At 38.9% G+C, this 13,194-nt stretch overlaps 1 protein-coding gene and 1 long non-coding RNA gene across 4 annotated transcripts in view; one reads left to right on the top strand and one right to left on the bottom strand.

Moving 5' to 3' along the window:
• The window catches only part of LOC145984246 (uncharacterized), a 64,028-nt gene extending 59,435 nt beyond the window's left edge, over positions 1–4,593 (bottom strand). The window contains exon 1 of one of the 2 annotated variants that reach the window (XR_014441293.1): positions 4,506–4,593. This is a non-coding gene — a long non-coding RNA (uncharacterized LOC145984246). Of the gene's footprint in view, positions 1–4,368 lie in introns of both variants that reach the window. The other variant, XR_014441292.1, reaches the window with a different exon arrangement.
• Positions 1,937–13,194, top strand: part of LOC145984245 (putative cytochrome P450 CYP44) — a 29,978-nt gene continuing 18,720 nt past the window's right edge. The window contains exons 1-2 of one of the 2 annotated variants that reach the window (XM_083117837.1): positions 1,937–1,965; positions 11,994–12,232. In XM_083117837.1, coding sequence (XP_082973963.1) covers positions 12,034–12,232 — 199 coding nt within the window. In that variant the 5' untranslated portion in view covers positions 1,937–1,965; positions 11,994–12,033. Of the gene's footprint in view, positions 1,966–2,007; positions 2,119–11,993; positions 12,233–13,194 lie in introns of those variants that run through there. The other variant, XM_083117838.1, reaches the window with a different exon arrangement.

Raw genomic sequence — 13,194 nt, forward strand, 5'->3', positions numbered from 1 at the left:
TTTGTTGATGAACCTGATTTACATAAGCTGAGTCAAGGAAAGGCTAATTAATCCCTCGGGGCATAACATAGTAAGCAAGTTCCATGCAGTGAGATGTACATTTATTGGTAACAAAATAAATGCAGCCGACCTCCGGGGCGGAGTAGTTAGAACAGAGCGTTACGACGCCAATTGTCCTCGGTTCAAAACTCGGTCTGGGCATGGGTGTTCTTTGTGAATGTCCTTTCATCAGTTCATTATATCATTACTCATCCTCATCTTCGCGATTAGCCACAAGTGGCAGAAAAGCGAAGTAAAATTAACCAAATCAATCAATCAAAATCAATTGTCTACATCAGAGGAACTTGATTTGGAGGTAGATATCTTCGAGGCCAGAAAGCTCCTTGAAGGGGATTTTTTTTTATGATCTTAGAAGCTATAAATCCCAGTTGGCAACGGTGCAAATCTGACCCCACAAGAACTGGGGCGAGTTTGCACCATTCGCAATCGCATCTTATCTTCCAATGTAAACTTCCCAAACAAGGAAGTGGCAGCTTAAATTAACGTATAAAATTAGCCATGAGTGGTTCATATGCACATATTCAAACAATTTGATTAGCAAGGCAGCAAATCATGCTCAAATTTCATTATTGTAACCCCCATTCCCTGGGAAGAATTGATTGATTGATTCATTTGCTTTATTTTACTTCGGTTTTGTGCCACTTTTGGCTAATTTGCAAAGATGAGGATGAGTGATGACATGATGATATTCATGAATGGACACTCAAGCATCCATGCCTAGGCTGAGATTCGAATTCGGGACTCCTGGCGTCGTAGCGCGATGTGCTAACCACTCCGCCACGGGGGCAGGTTCCTGGGAAGAAAAAAAATACCACCAAACGACCTTAGAGTTCAAATCCCGCAGCTGGCCATATCTACCGAGCTTTCCTGTGGTTTTGTTAAGACACTCCAGTTGAATTCTGGGTTTGTATCTTTAATTAAGGCCACGAACGCCTCGTCTAATTGCCTTGATTAATGGGCTATTATGATACCACACATAAGCGACGTTAGAATAACGTACTTTTGTCTTCCCCAGACAACAACCATACAAAGAGCAAAAGTGTATCAATATGAAGAAAATAAATACTACTAATTGATATTATTGTAATATATAATATGTAAATTATAAAGAAATATAATCATTTAATCTATATCCTCAAACCCCGCTCACCCGCCCTTGAAGTTAGCGTCAGTGTTCGTTTGCAGAACTGATGTTGCATGAACATTGATTGATTTCGTTTATTTTACTCGCTTTTCTGCCACTTTTGGCTAATCTCGAAGATGAGGATGAGGGGTGATAAGATTAAATGGAGGAAAGAACAATCCAAACACAGGACAGCACACAACGTGAGCCCCACGGAGGATTATACTGGCCGTGAGCCATGCCAGTGTGGAAAATGCAGTACTACGTGGAAGACAGATTGACATTTGGGTGTCTTCTGTAAGGGTCATTTCTTACACCCCTTGCATGAAGAAATGGTTTCCAGTTGTCTGTTATAAGATCACTTTAGACTGACTTTTCTCATTTCATCTGAGGCAAAATTCTCTATCGAAACTTTATCCTCAATGCTAAAATGATGCAAGGGTCGCTCTACTGTGATCTGTTGAAAAAGTCAGCTCATAGCAAAGATAACACCTGTTGCAAAATGTTACAAAGGCCACTACCAACTTTCGGCATAGATACTGCTCATCGCCATATAGTTTAGATTTCAGGTGATAAGGCTTTCAATTTTTATTGGCTTTGCATAGTTTGCTTCTTGTTCGTATTGCATAGTGACGCAAACGGCTACGTCTTAATGTGCCTTTTTTCATGACGCAAGAATATAATGTTTCCAAAAAAGAAATAAATAAAAAATAAATAAATCCCCTTTTATACAGCATTCAAACCCCGCCCATCGTTCATAAGTAGTTTCCAAGTGTTAGTAGGTAGGTAGCAAGTGATTATTAGTGCTTCTTATACTGGTGCAATTCGAGACGTGTATATTCTTTATGTTTAGTTTGTTTTACGTGTGTTTTTTCTAAGTTTTAATATTTCCTCAGAAATGAAGATATTATTTATACTGAAGGAAGAGTGTTCAGGTACATTTTGGATTTACAAAGTAGTGCTTCTATTATTTTAAAATAATTTACTGACACATTTTATAGTATTGTAACAAACTTTCTGCATGTGACGAAAGAAGAAAATGAAAAATAGATTTCTATGTATATTATTTACATAAAACAGGTGCGTGCGCCAGTGGAAATAAGTCAATACGGTCAGCTGCTGCACTCATGCATCATTCTAATAGCAAAGTTGATTGTCTAACAAAAATTAATTTAGTACTCAAGACAATGAACTCAGCAAAGAATTGTTGTACTTAACAACTTCATAGTAAATAGACGAATAATATTTACCTAATAAATATATAATAAATAAATAAATAAACAAATAAAGCCTGCTCGTAAAAGTGTGCAGAACTGTTGGGAATGATAAAGCAAAGGAAACATTTGAAACGGACAGTCGAGGATGTATATTCACGGCTTTCTGCGCACAGGTCCTGACGTTGATAACACAACTTTGTTTTATTCATGAATTTCTGATATAGAAAGAGAATAGATAGTGTTAATTAAAATTTGTTGCGAATCAATTTCACCATATGAACTTCTTTTCTAAAGTGAAAGGGCCTCCCCTATGGCGCAGTGGTAACGTCGTTGCCTTCCATACCCAGTGGAGACATATAGTTGTTCGGTTCCCACTTTAAACTGAAAGTCCAGTCCTGACTAGCCTATCTGCTCATAAATTGGACTTAAAAAAACAAAAACATCAGAAAAACAAACTCAAACTAAACTAGAATTTCAAAAGTGTTAGTGTTTATAGCTATAGAGACTATTATATGACATCTCGGTAGCCGAGGGCGTTGAGTAATCGGCTCACCAGCTCGTTACCGAAAATTCCGGGTTCGAGTACTGGCATAGCTGTTCGTATGCGAGAGGCTCTTTATCAATTTAATCTAATCATCATTCATCGCGATTACCCGTAAAATAAGATTCATTGATTGATTTAGTTTATTCAACGTCGCATTTCTTCCACTTTTGGCTAATCGCAACGATGAGGACGAATAGTATTATAGTGTAACCCACGAGTTTCTGCCGCGAGAACCAGTGTTGCTAATCCGTTCGATAGAAAAATCGCTACAGTGCGCCGAGGCACAGCTGTTACAGAAATCAGCTCTATCTAACGTTGAGTTTTGAACGCCATGCATTATAACCAGGGCTGGAATTGATATGTACAGTCACGGACAGTTCTGAAATGTAACAATCTCATTAACTTTCAATGGATTCGTTACAACCCAGTAGTGTCCGTGACTGTACATACATATGAACTAAAACTTCGCTAAATATGGACTAACACATACGTAAAATTACCCAAAATGATGCAAAAAAGACGTCTTCATAGTGATTAATTATTTGTGTGATTTCAAATAAAGTAAAAAAAAAATATTTTTCCATTGCATTAATTGACCTGGTGGCATTTTAACTGTTCACTCCCAATAAGCCCGTCCACACTGGTACTGGAACTGCAACGATATGTGATTGATTGATTGATTGATTGATATGTTGTTTTAAGTCCACTTTATGCACAGTAAGGCTAATCGGGACTGGACCTACAGTTTAAAGTGGGATCCGAACCACTTGTGCCTCCACCGGGTATCGAACCCGGGACCCCTTGGATACAAGGCGACGACGCTACCACTGCGCCATCGGGGAGGCGATATGTGATTGATACACGACTGACACTACCACTGGTTTGAGAACAAATAACCTGCAAATGTGTTAAACCGCGGCAATTGGACCACAAACACTCCTTAAGCAGTATTATTGCCTGTGATGGGCGGCAGTCGGCTGCCTTAGTTGTACATTTACAAACGATGCAGGCTTTCGCAACAATAACAAGAATAAGAAGTTCATATATTGCCACTAGACAATAAGCCGCGCGTCTTTTTCCTTTGTTATAAACTTGTCACTCATCAAAGCATGCCAATTTTAACAAAGAAAGCAATATGCATCACATTAGCAACATAAATAACAGCTTCCGTCATACAATTTCTACAAGAACACATGCCGGAGCCGAGAGTTGAAATTGTCATGCATCCACATAATTTATTTCGTTGGAGCAATTCTAAAGTGATGAAATATGAACAATAGTAGTGCAGGGGGCATTATGGAATTTAACGTATACTAACCAAACACATACACTTTCACATACACACAAGCAATACACGCACACAACTTCAAACCAGTCAAATACTTAAAATAAAAATATGGTGCTTCCAATCCAACAAAACTCACCGCCACTTTGCCTTTCTTCTTCCGTGATATAATTAGTGCTTCATTAATACAGTTAGCAACACTAGTTACTAGCTAGCCAATGAACATGCACTGCATAAAAGAAGCAACCACTACGTCATGCTATATTGCCACATTACCGTCCCTGTTGAACGCTGTGAACCGCGACCTGGAGCGCTATTCAATTGTTTTCAATGATGTTTGCGCGAGTGTGTCCTGTAATGGAATGACAATTGGCAACAATGACGAAGGTTGGCGAGCAGGGTAGAACACGTGATGCTGAGAGAGAGGGAGACGAAACGAAAATTGCTATCTGCGCAACGGCAAAGATACGTGTGTTTCACTCTAAGAGAAAATTGCTGATTGGATAACCATGCACATACATGGACAACACAACATAAGTTTTTGACTGTGAGTCTAGGCGCCAGAGCCTCGTTGGCCTGCAATATTGAATTATCGGGGCGGGGTATACTACGCAGAAGCGAGGTCACTCCTTACATCCCCATAAAATGCGAAAACAAAAACAAATATATATATAATTTGATAAATACTATTATTCTATGATAACTTATGTTGTATTTGTTTCCCCTTTAATGTACAGTCACAAACACTTCTGGGATGTAACGATCACATTGAAAGCCTGCTTCAGTGGCGGATTGGTTAGCACATCGCGCTACGACGCCAGGGGTCCCGGGTTCGAATCCCGGCCTGGGCATGGATGTTTGTGAGTGTCAATTCATGAATTTCATCATATGGCCACTCATCCCCGTCTTCGCAATTATAGCTCTTTTCAGTTCTTATGCCGTGCGCTCTAGAAGCTGGCAGGGGAAGTGGGGAGCGGGGAAACGACCTATCCAGCGCAACGAGACAGGCCGATTAGAGAGGAGACTGCAGCATTGTCAGAGTAGCGGGAAAGGCGAGTTGAAATCGAAAGAACCATGAAATACAGACATCCCATGGTTCGCGTATGGCCTGAGTATGCGTATTATCCCCATCTTGTTGTCTGTAGAATACCGATAAGTGTATATCAAGTGTATACGTTGTAGGAATTCTTTCAAACTGTACCGAATGGTAGCTAGCATTGTCCACTACAATCACTGCGTCTTTGATGTTCCTTTCGTCAAGCGTATCTAAAAACTGCAGAAACCACTGTGTAAATACTTTAGCGTTCATATCAGTATGGTAGTCATCAGACGTCGATTTTGCCTTTGGCCTAAAAACTCATTTACATTCCTGTAGAAAACCAGTGTGACTGGAACCTACGTGACAAACAATAATGCGCCCACCTTTACCCACGGGCCCTTTAAACCCCATGTACCCTCTTTATTTTGCCAGATTTTCGTTGGAGCGTAATTCTGATGTATGTACGTTTCATCTAAATAAAATATCTATATAGGGCAAAGGTTCCTTATTTTTGAGAAGATGCATTTTTCGCAAAAACGTCACTCTGGCTGTATCTATATCGACTCTCTCCATCAGAAATCATCTACCCTAATTGCTCTTTTTGTACTTGAACCCCATAGACTTCAGTATCCTCCACACCGACGAAACTCCCCACTGAAAGTTTATTTGTGTATGCAAATCAACGAAAACTTGTTCAGTGTTGAATATTCACCCTTTACATAATAGCCGAGGATAATTCTACTTATTATATCTTTATCGCAACCGTCGATTGCCTTTGTGATACTGTTCCTTTTGATTCGTTTGTGCGGTGATTCAAATGACGTGGAACCCGACGCCTCAAGACTGTCTTGGCCTTCCCTAACAATACGCTGCACAGTTCGCTTACTCACTTCACAAGCTTCCGACACTCTCTGTTGCACTTTGTGCACATGTGCACACTTACCAAGGGACCACTGTTTCCTGCTTCCTTTTAAAAATATTCATGAATCCTACTGATTATTTTCCTGCCTTGGCTACGAACTACCTCCTCCCTGTTCGCCATCCTACTTACTGCGTTGATAAACACAAAGCTCCCAATGGAACAACGAGAGTACAAATTAACGTCACGTCACATGCCACATACACGTTTATCGAAGAAACAAGCAGTTAGGCAATACACGACGCGACAACAATTACTCCGACGCATGTTATTCCTACATTCCGCTCATAACAAACAGGAATCAACACAGGGGCAAAACACCATCAGCAAAGTGGTGAATTGGCAACACAGCAATGTACAGAACGAAGTTAGCGCTGCAGCTTCCTCCCGCAACTGCGTAACTCTCGGCTCCACCGCTAGGTGGTCTGTTCTCTGGTTGGTCAGCGGTTTGTTCCCCGCTCCCCACTTCCCCTGCCAGCTTCTAGAGCGCACGCCGTAAGAACTGAAAAGAGCTTAGTCATAAGTGGCAGAAAAGCGAAGTAAAATAAACCATTCTATGCCATAAATGTCCGTTACGGTACAGGCCTATAGTTCATATTTTTATACAATAAAAGCATAAAAGCAATACTTTATCTGTTTGGATGCAACTACACAGTAGGACAGCGTCACATTACAGATTTAGGTACTGCCGAGTGCCCCAGAACAAATATATTTGTATATTCTGTGGCTTTGCTCTCTTGATAAAAGACATGATTCTCCCCTTCTTCATTTCTCTTCCTCTGTTTCCCTATTTTTGTCTTTATCTTTCTCGCTCTGTCTTTCTTACGCTCTTTATTTTTCTCGTTCTCTCTTTTTCTTTTTCTCTCCCACTCTCTCTTTCTTTAACGGCTTCTTCCCTTTTCTTTCTACTATTTTTACTGTATCCTTCTTTCTACGATTATTTCTTTCTTTCTCATTTCCCTAGTTTTATCCTGCTTTCCTCCGTTTCTCTCTATTTTTCGTTTATCTTTCCTTTCCCCTTGTTTCTTTCTGTTTTCTGTCTTCCCTTCCCTCTTTCTTTCTTCACGATTATCCCTTTATCGCTTTGTTCCATTATTTCTTTATCTTAGTTTCCCTTCCTGAATGCGTATGTTGAGCAGGGAATAGATTTATATGTGACTACATATCTTCATATGATGCTAAAATCAATGTTATTTTGTATTATCTTTGCTAATCGTGGTATATAAGCCCCAAAATGTTATTTTCTCCCCATATTTTTACATATATATTAGCTTTTAGCACATATTTTACAAAGTTTATTTATTTTTACATATTTCCACATTTCAAAAGTTTTCCAACATTCCATATTCATGCTATTACTACATGTTCCTTCTTCTGCATTCTGTTCGTTTTGTATTATCTATTTATATTTAATCTTAACAATAGACAATACATCTGTTACTCCAACTTTCTTGTCAACAATAGAGAATGCAATCTCAACTTTCGCGGTGAAATTAATTGCCAGATTGCATATTTTAATTATACTCCCATTACTTCATGCAATATTGTGGGCATTTTCAGTCAATATAAATTCTGTCATTAGCGACAACAGGAGAAGATTCACATTTCAGCACTTAAATAAATGTTTGGTAAGCCATTGTTTTGGTAACATTTTTTTTTTTGAATTTCGCATTACAATAAAAGTTTGGTAATCCACTATTTTGGTGGTAACATTTTATTTTTGAATTTCGCATTACAAGGAATTTAATGTAAGTCTAATGCATTTTATTTAGCTAACTGAGCTGCTTTCTTAAGGAAAGTTGATATTTTTCACAATTGCAAGTCCACATTTAATTCCATATTTTCATTAAAATAAGTAAATATGCATTTATGTATCCAACACCGTTCCCTGGTGATTACGTTTTCTAGACATCCCGGTTTTTATTAAATGAACTCAGTGCCCCGTAACTTTCGGGATGCATATTTGTCCAGTTCCCCCCCCCCCCCTTTTCAAATGGGATATATTTTCCATTCAATCTCGATACGAAGTTGTCAGAACTGCTCCACTTTTGTAATTTGAAACCAGCGGGGCATTGTCGACGTAGAAGGAAAAGCGTGGAGGATGTGATATTAAACTCCGTACCAGCTAACTGTAGACCAGCCGAACGAGAACAAGTCTTTGCGGAAGTAGTGACGCGAGACGGCTCCACCAATGAACAGAGAGAGAAACGGGGTTGTGTAATGACGGACGGGAGTTACCCGATTTCCTATGCAGCGTTGCAAACTTTTGAACAACGCACATGGCAAACGGACCGTATGTTTGTCTCCAGGTGCGTACGATTGGTTTGAGAATTTCTTAGGGAAATATTAAGGATAAAACTGCAGGAGCAAATTTTGACAAGCCGTGCATTTAGCGTACGGACTGCTGCGCTTTCACCACTCGATTTTCCTCCTCCTCCTCTGTCGATATGCGCGGCCCTGCTCTACAGTTAGCTGGGACAGGGTGCGTGTGTGTGTGTGTGTGTTTGCGCGTGCGCATAAACGTTCGCCCGGTGGGGGGGGGGGCACAGCACCTGGAAAATAAATGTCGACAGGAAATTATATATTTCACACATCGTAAAGGTAAAGTTCCCCGTGCATATAGCTCCGTGCCATGAAGGCACATTTAGGGGATGTGGGAGTAGGGCCCCACACATTCTCGATCTCGGGGGGAGTTGATGCGTGTTTACATCACAAGGAAACGCATGTAATATTATAAACTCTTTTCACCTAAGATTAATAATTTTGTACATACGTTCAGAAGCGCCCGCAGGATTTTTACTCGGGGGAGGGGGCAGCAGTGTTTAAAGTGGGGAAAGGTGCATCCCCAGCACTTGGATAATTTGCATAGGCACTTAGGCTGTGTCCAAAAGGTACAAAGTACATACTTGAAGTACAGTCTTGACGGAAGTGACGTCACCTAGTGCAGTTCGAAAGCGCCAAGCAAACGAGTGTACAAGACCAGAGGACGCAGCACACGAGCGGTGCACACTTGCGATCTGTGCTTGCTTTTCATTTGTTAAAAAAATGGACGTCGGAAGTCAATCAGCTGGTAGTTGTAGTTCTTCCATTGTGTGGAAATGTAAGTAAACAAGTTTTTAAAATACTATGTAATTTTATTTATTGGTTTTATTCATATATGCGTGGTTTCTTTCTTCTATAGTGAGAAGTGTTTAAAAGTGAGAAAACAATTTCTTTTTCCGCGATCGTAAACCATGTTGCGGAATTTGTGAAAATTAATTTGAAAGAGCAAATTTCTTTCATATTTCTATAATTAATAACGTGCTGTGTTATATAAACTGCACGCCGAGTCATGTGTGTGTTGTTCACGGAAAACAAGAGTGGCACATACAGTCGATGTTTGATAATTTTAGTTTCGAAGCAACTTTTGTTGCATTCCTCACTTGTGCTGGCGCTGCAGTCGAAGTGCAGTTCGAAAGCTTTCCGCTTACAGGCTTCAAGACCGTACTGCGAGTATGCTCTCGAAGTATGCTCGCTTCAAGTATGGTCTTGCAGCTTTCGGACACAGCCTTAATCTGCTGTCTTTCACGGCATCCCTCGTCCATGTTTTCACGCTACAATTTCAAACTTGGTTCAGAATGGGCCTGGTCAAAGCAAGGTATTGTATGTGGCAGCACTCCTGTTGTGTCCTCACGCTTTTGATGGGCAATTGTTCTCCCAATTCAATACATGGGGAATTTGATGCTGAACATGCAGCTATTACATTAAAGTGCAAGTTTAATTTAATCTTAACCTCAGAAATTATGTGTGAACATGATAGATGCATAAGCAGTGCTAAAAAACTAAGATTGTTAAAAAGACGATCGTCAACAACAGAAAAGATATGGGAACTAAAAAAAACTTAAAATTTGCACAGCACTTGTTAACGTCACTTGCAATTTTCACAATTTAAGTGCTATATAGTTGTGAATCCGGTAAAGAATAATACATAATAATTCCGCGCGACTATAGTTTTATTTTTATAGTTGTTCTTAATAAGTGACTGTTTTCTTTTACGTGATATCATACTTTTCCACATGGCTAGTAAATATGGCCCTCTGTTTTATATATACACATTTATCGAAAAGAATAGTTATTGCAAAAAATATTTGATCTTCTATTTCATGTCTCTCTCTAGGGCTTTCTTATTTACAGGAATTATAATTTTAAAATTGTTGTAACGAAAAATACGAAGGGAAAATATCTGCTTAATACAAAGAAAACATGCGTTAACATTAAGTTATCGGATAGGGCATAGTGCCATAGTTAGGGCATAGCATAGTGTAATCATAAGTATCATGCGCTTCTGCACTTAATACATGTGTTTTCTTTATAATTTGGGGAGTTTCTTCCATTGCTACTCCAGGGGCGGCGCCAGAAAATTTTGACCGGGTGGGCAGGATCCATTGATAAATTAGGGTGGGCAGATATAAATTATAGATGAGTTTCACAAACATGCATTATCTCTCCTTCTTCCCCTTCTCCCCTGACTTCGTTTGTATTTCTTTCCCCATTTCCTTTTGCTTGTTTCCATTTTCTTATTTTTTCATTACTTACCTTTCTCCTCTATGTTTCTCCCTTCTCCCCCTCTCTCCCACACATACACACGCGTGCGCATAATCCTTTCAATCAAATTTCTCCTCTGAATTCTCTCTAATCACTCCACTTTAAAAAGAGGTGGCGAAGAGACTCGATTCCGTCACCTATTGAAAAAAACACTTGGTAGGTTTTATTCCAGGCCCGTAGCCACGATTTTTTTCGAAGCGGAGGGGGGCTCATCCTTTATCAGCAGCGCCATCTAAAGTCGAAAACGTTAGGAGGGTTTCTCACTATATTACAACTTATTACACAAGATGTTATGCGATTGCGAATTTTTCCCGTCCCGAATGTCGGGATTTAAAAAAATTCCAGTTCCGATCCCGTCCCGACCCAAAAAATTCTGTCCCGCACACCTCTACCAAAATGAAATACAATGTTTCTCAGCGTCAGCTTATGACCTATGAACTAATTCGATTTAATTTTGGAAGGAAAATCGCTCCGTCCTTCGACTTGTGACGTCACGAAAATTTCAATGGCTACATAACAACGAATGCATTTTTCGTGACTTCAGAACAAAGGGGACACTTGTCCCACCGGAGATATCTGGAAAAACTTCATATAATTCAAATAGTGAAATTGTAGCGTGAAAACATGGAAGAGGGGTGCCGTGAAAGACTGGGAGAAAGAATTACGTTTCCCTCACTATAAGCACTGCTGCCACTCCCCCGAGAAAAATCCTGCTTGCGGCGTTGGCCAGAACACGATGGGGCGGCATGGTATGACCGCCTTTCACTGATAATGAGATTATGGTAGGGTTGATTTTTTTTAATAAATATGAGTGTTGTTTGTTTGTTTGTTTCAAATTGAAATACCTCGGTGATTTTTCTGTCGATCACGAGACGAAATATATTATTGGGCTGTAATGAAGTTTAGTTTGAAGTTCACTGTATGCACAGAAAGGCTAATCGGGACTCCATCTACAGTTTAAAGTGTGATCCGAAGCACAATGTGCCTCCACAGAGGGACTGTAACAATGAAATGTTCTCTATTTTACAATCCTCTGCAAACACATGTTCTGCTGAAGCTGAAGTTGCAAAGATAACATTTTCTATATGTCAAGTTGTAACGAGTTCAGCATTGCGTTATGCCACAGAGAAACAGACCAAAACAAAATTACATGAATTCCTCTAAATTGATCATGTTCCAAAGCTACATTTAATTAATAATTTACATGTATTTTATTTTATAGGTTGAAGTGAAAAGTATCTAAAGATTCGTTGAAGAAAGAAATGAAGGAAATTTCCAAGAATTTAATACAACGGACGCTTTATAAGAAAATTATCCAGAAATATCGCTCCACATTAGCAGCAGATATTCCAATAAATGACGAGGTGTTTACTAAAAGTTATGATGAAGTGAGACCTTACTATGAAATTCCAGGGCCTACAAAAATCCCTATTTTTGGAACCTCGTATCTGTATCATTTAGGTATGTATACAATATGGAACCATAAAATCAATATAGAGTTAGATTTAGTTATGGTTCATTGGTTTTAATTTACATATGATTTAATTAGAAATAAGACATGAAAATTATAAAGATTGCATCATAATAACCATCCTATAAAAATAAGTCAAATAATGTGGAGGCAATATCTAAAAACAAGAGGAAGTTTTGTTTAGCTATATATTTTTGTTGCACATAAAAATGTTTTATATGTAGAGAATGATATGATATGATATGATTTATTTCATTCCTTTGACCATTGTACAGGTGTTGTTTTCCACACATGGTATGGAACATGTCAGCACATTACAGTTAATAATTATTTTCAAATAGGTACAAGTATGAAGATATTATACATAACATTTAAAAACATTGATTACATTATAATTGATTCTCCTTGTTCATGCTGTTAGTTGCAAGGTTTACATTAATTTACATACATATAATAGATAAAATCAATACATACATATACATGTCCTAGGAGTTCATTTAGGATGTGACAATTTGCAATTTATTGTCAGGTACTCTTTAACAGAATAAAAACAATGATCTAATAGGTACAGTGCGTTCATTTCGATCTGCAGCCGAGAGATCGGGAGAAGCGTGGCGGGCGGCGCTGACGGAGATGCCGACATTTGCGGCCTGTAATGCCCGCTTATTTTTATAGACATATGCAGACATTTATATAAATATTGCAAAACGATCACTAACCTGTGTTATAACACGCAAAAGTTCTTCTGTAATTCATCCAAGTTCTGCTCTTATATGCACAAATAAATACGCTTTAGAAACGATGTTAAGAGCCACAGATAATAAAACATTTTAATCATAGTTTTGACCAGTAACGTCCTGCTTAAGTTTATATCCTTGAAAGAGTTTTGTGCCGATGGGGATCGTTTGGAGGTTTTGAATGTGTAACACTGTATCATACGCTGTAGAAGAAA

Source organism: Lepisma saccharinum, chromosome 2 (assembly GCF_977018435.1).
Source record: "Lepisma saccharinum chromosome 2, izLepSacc3.1, whole genome shotgun sequence".
NCBI lineage: Eukaryota > Metazoa > Arthropoda > Insecta > Zygentoma > Lepismatidae > Lepisma > Lepisma saccharinum.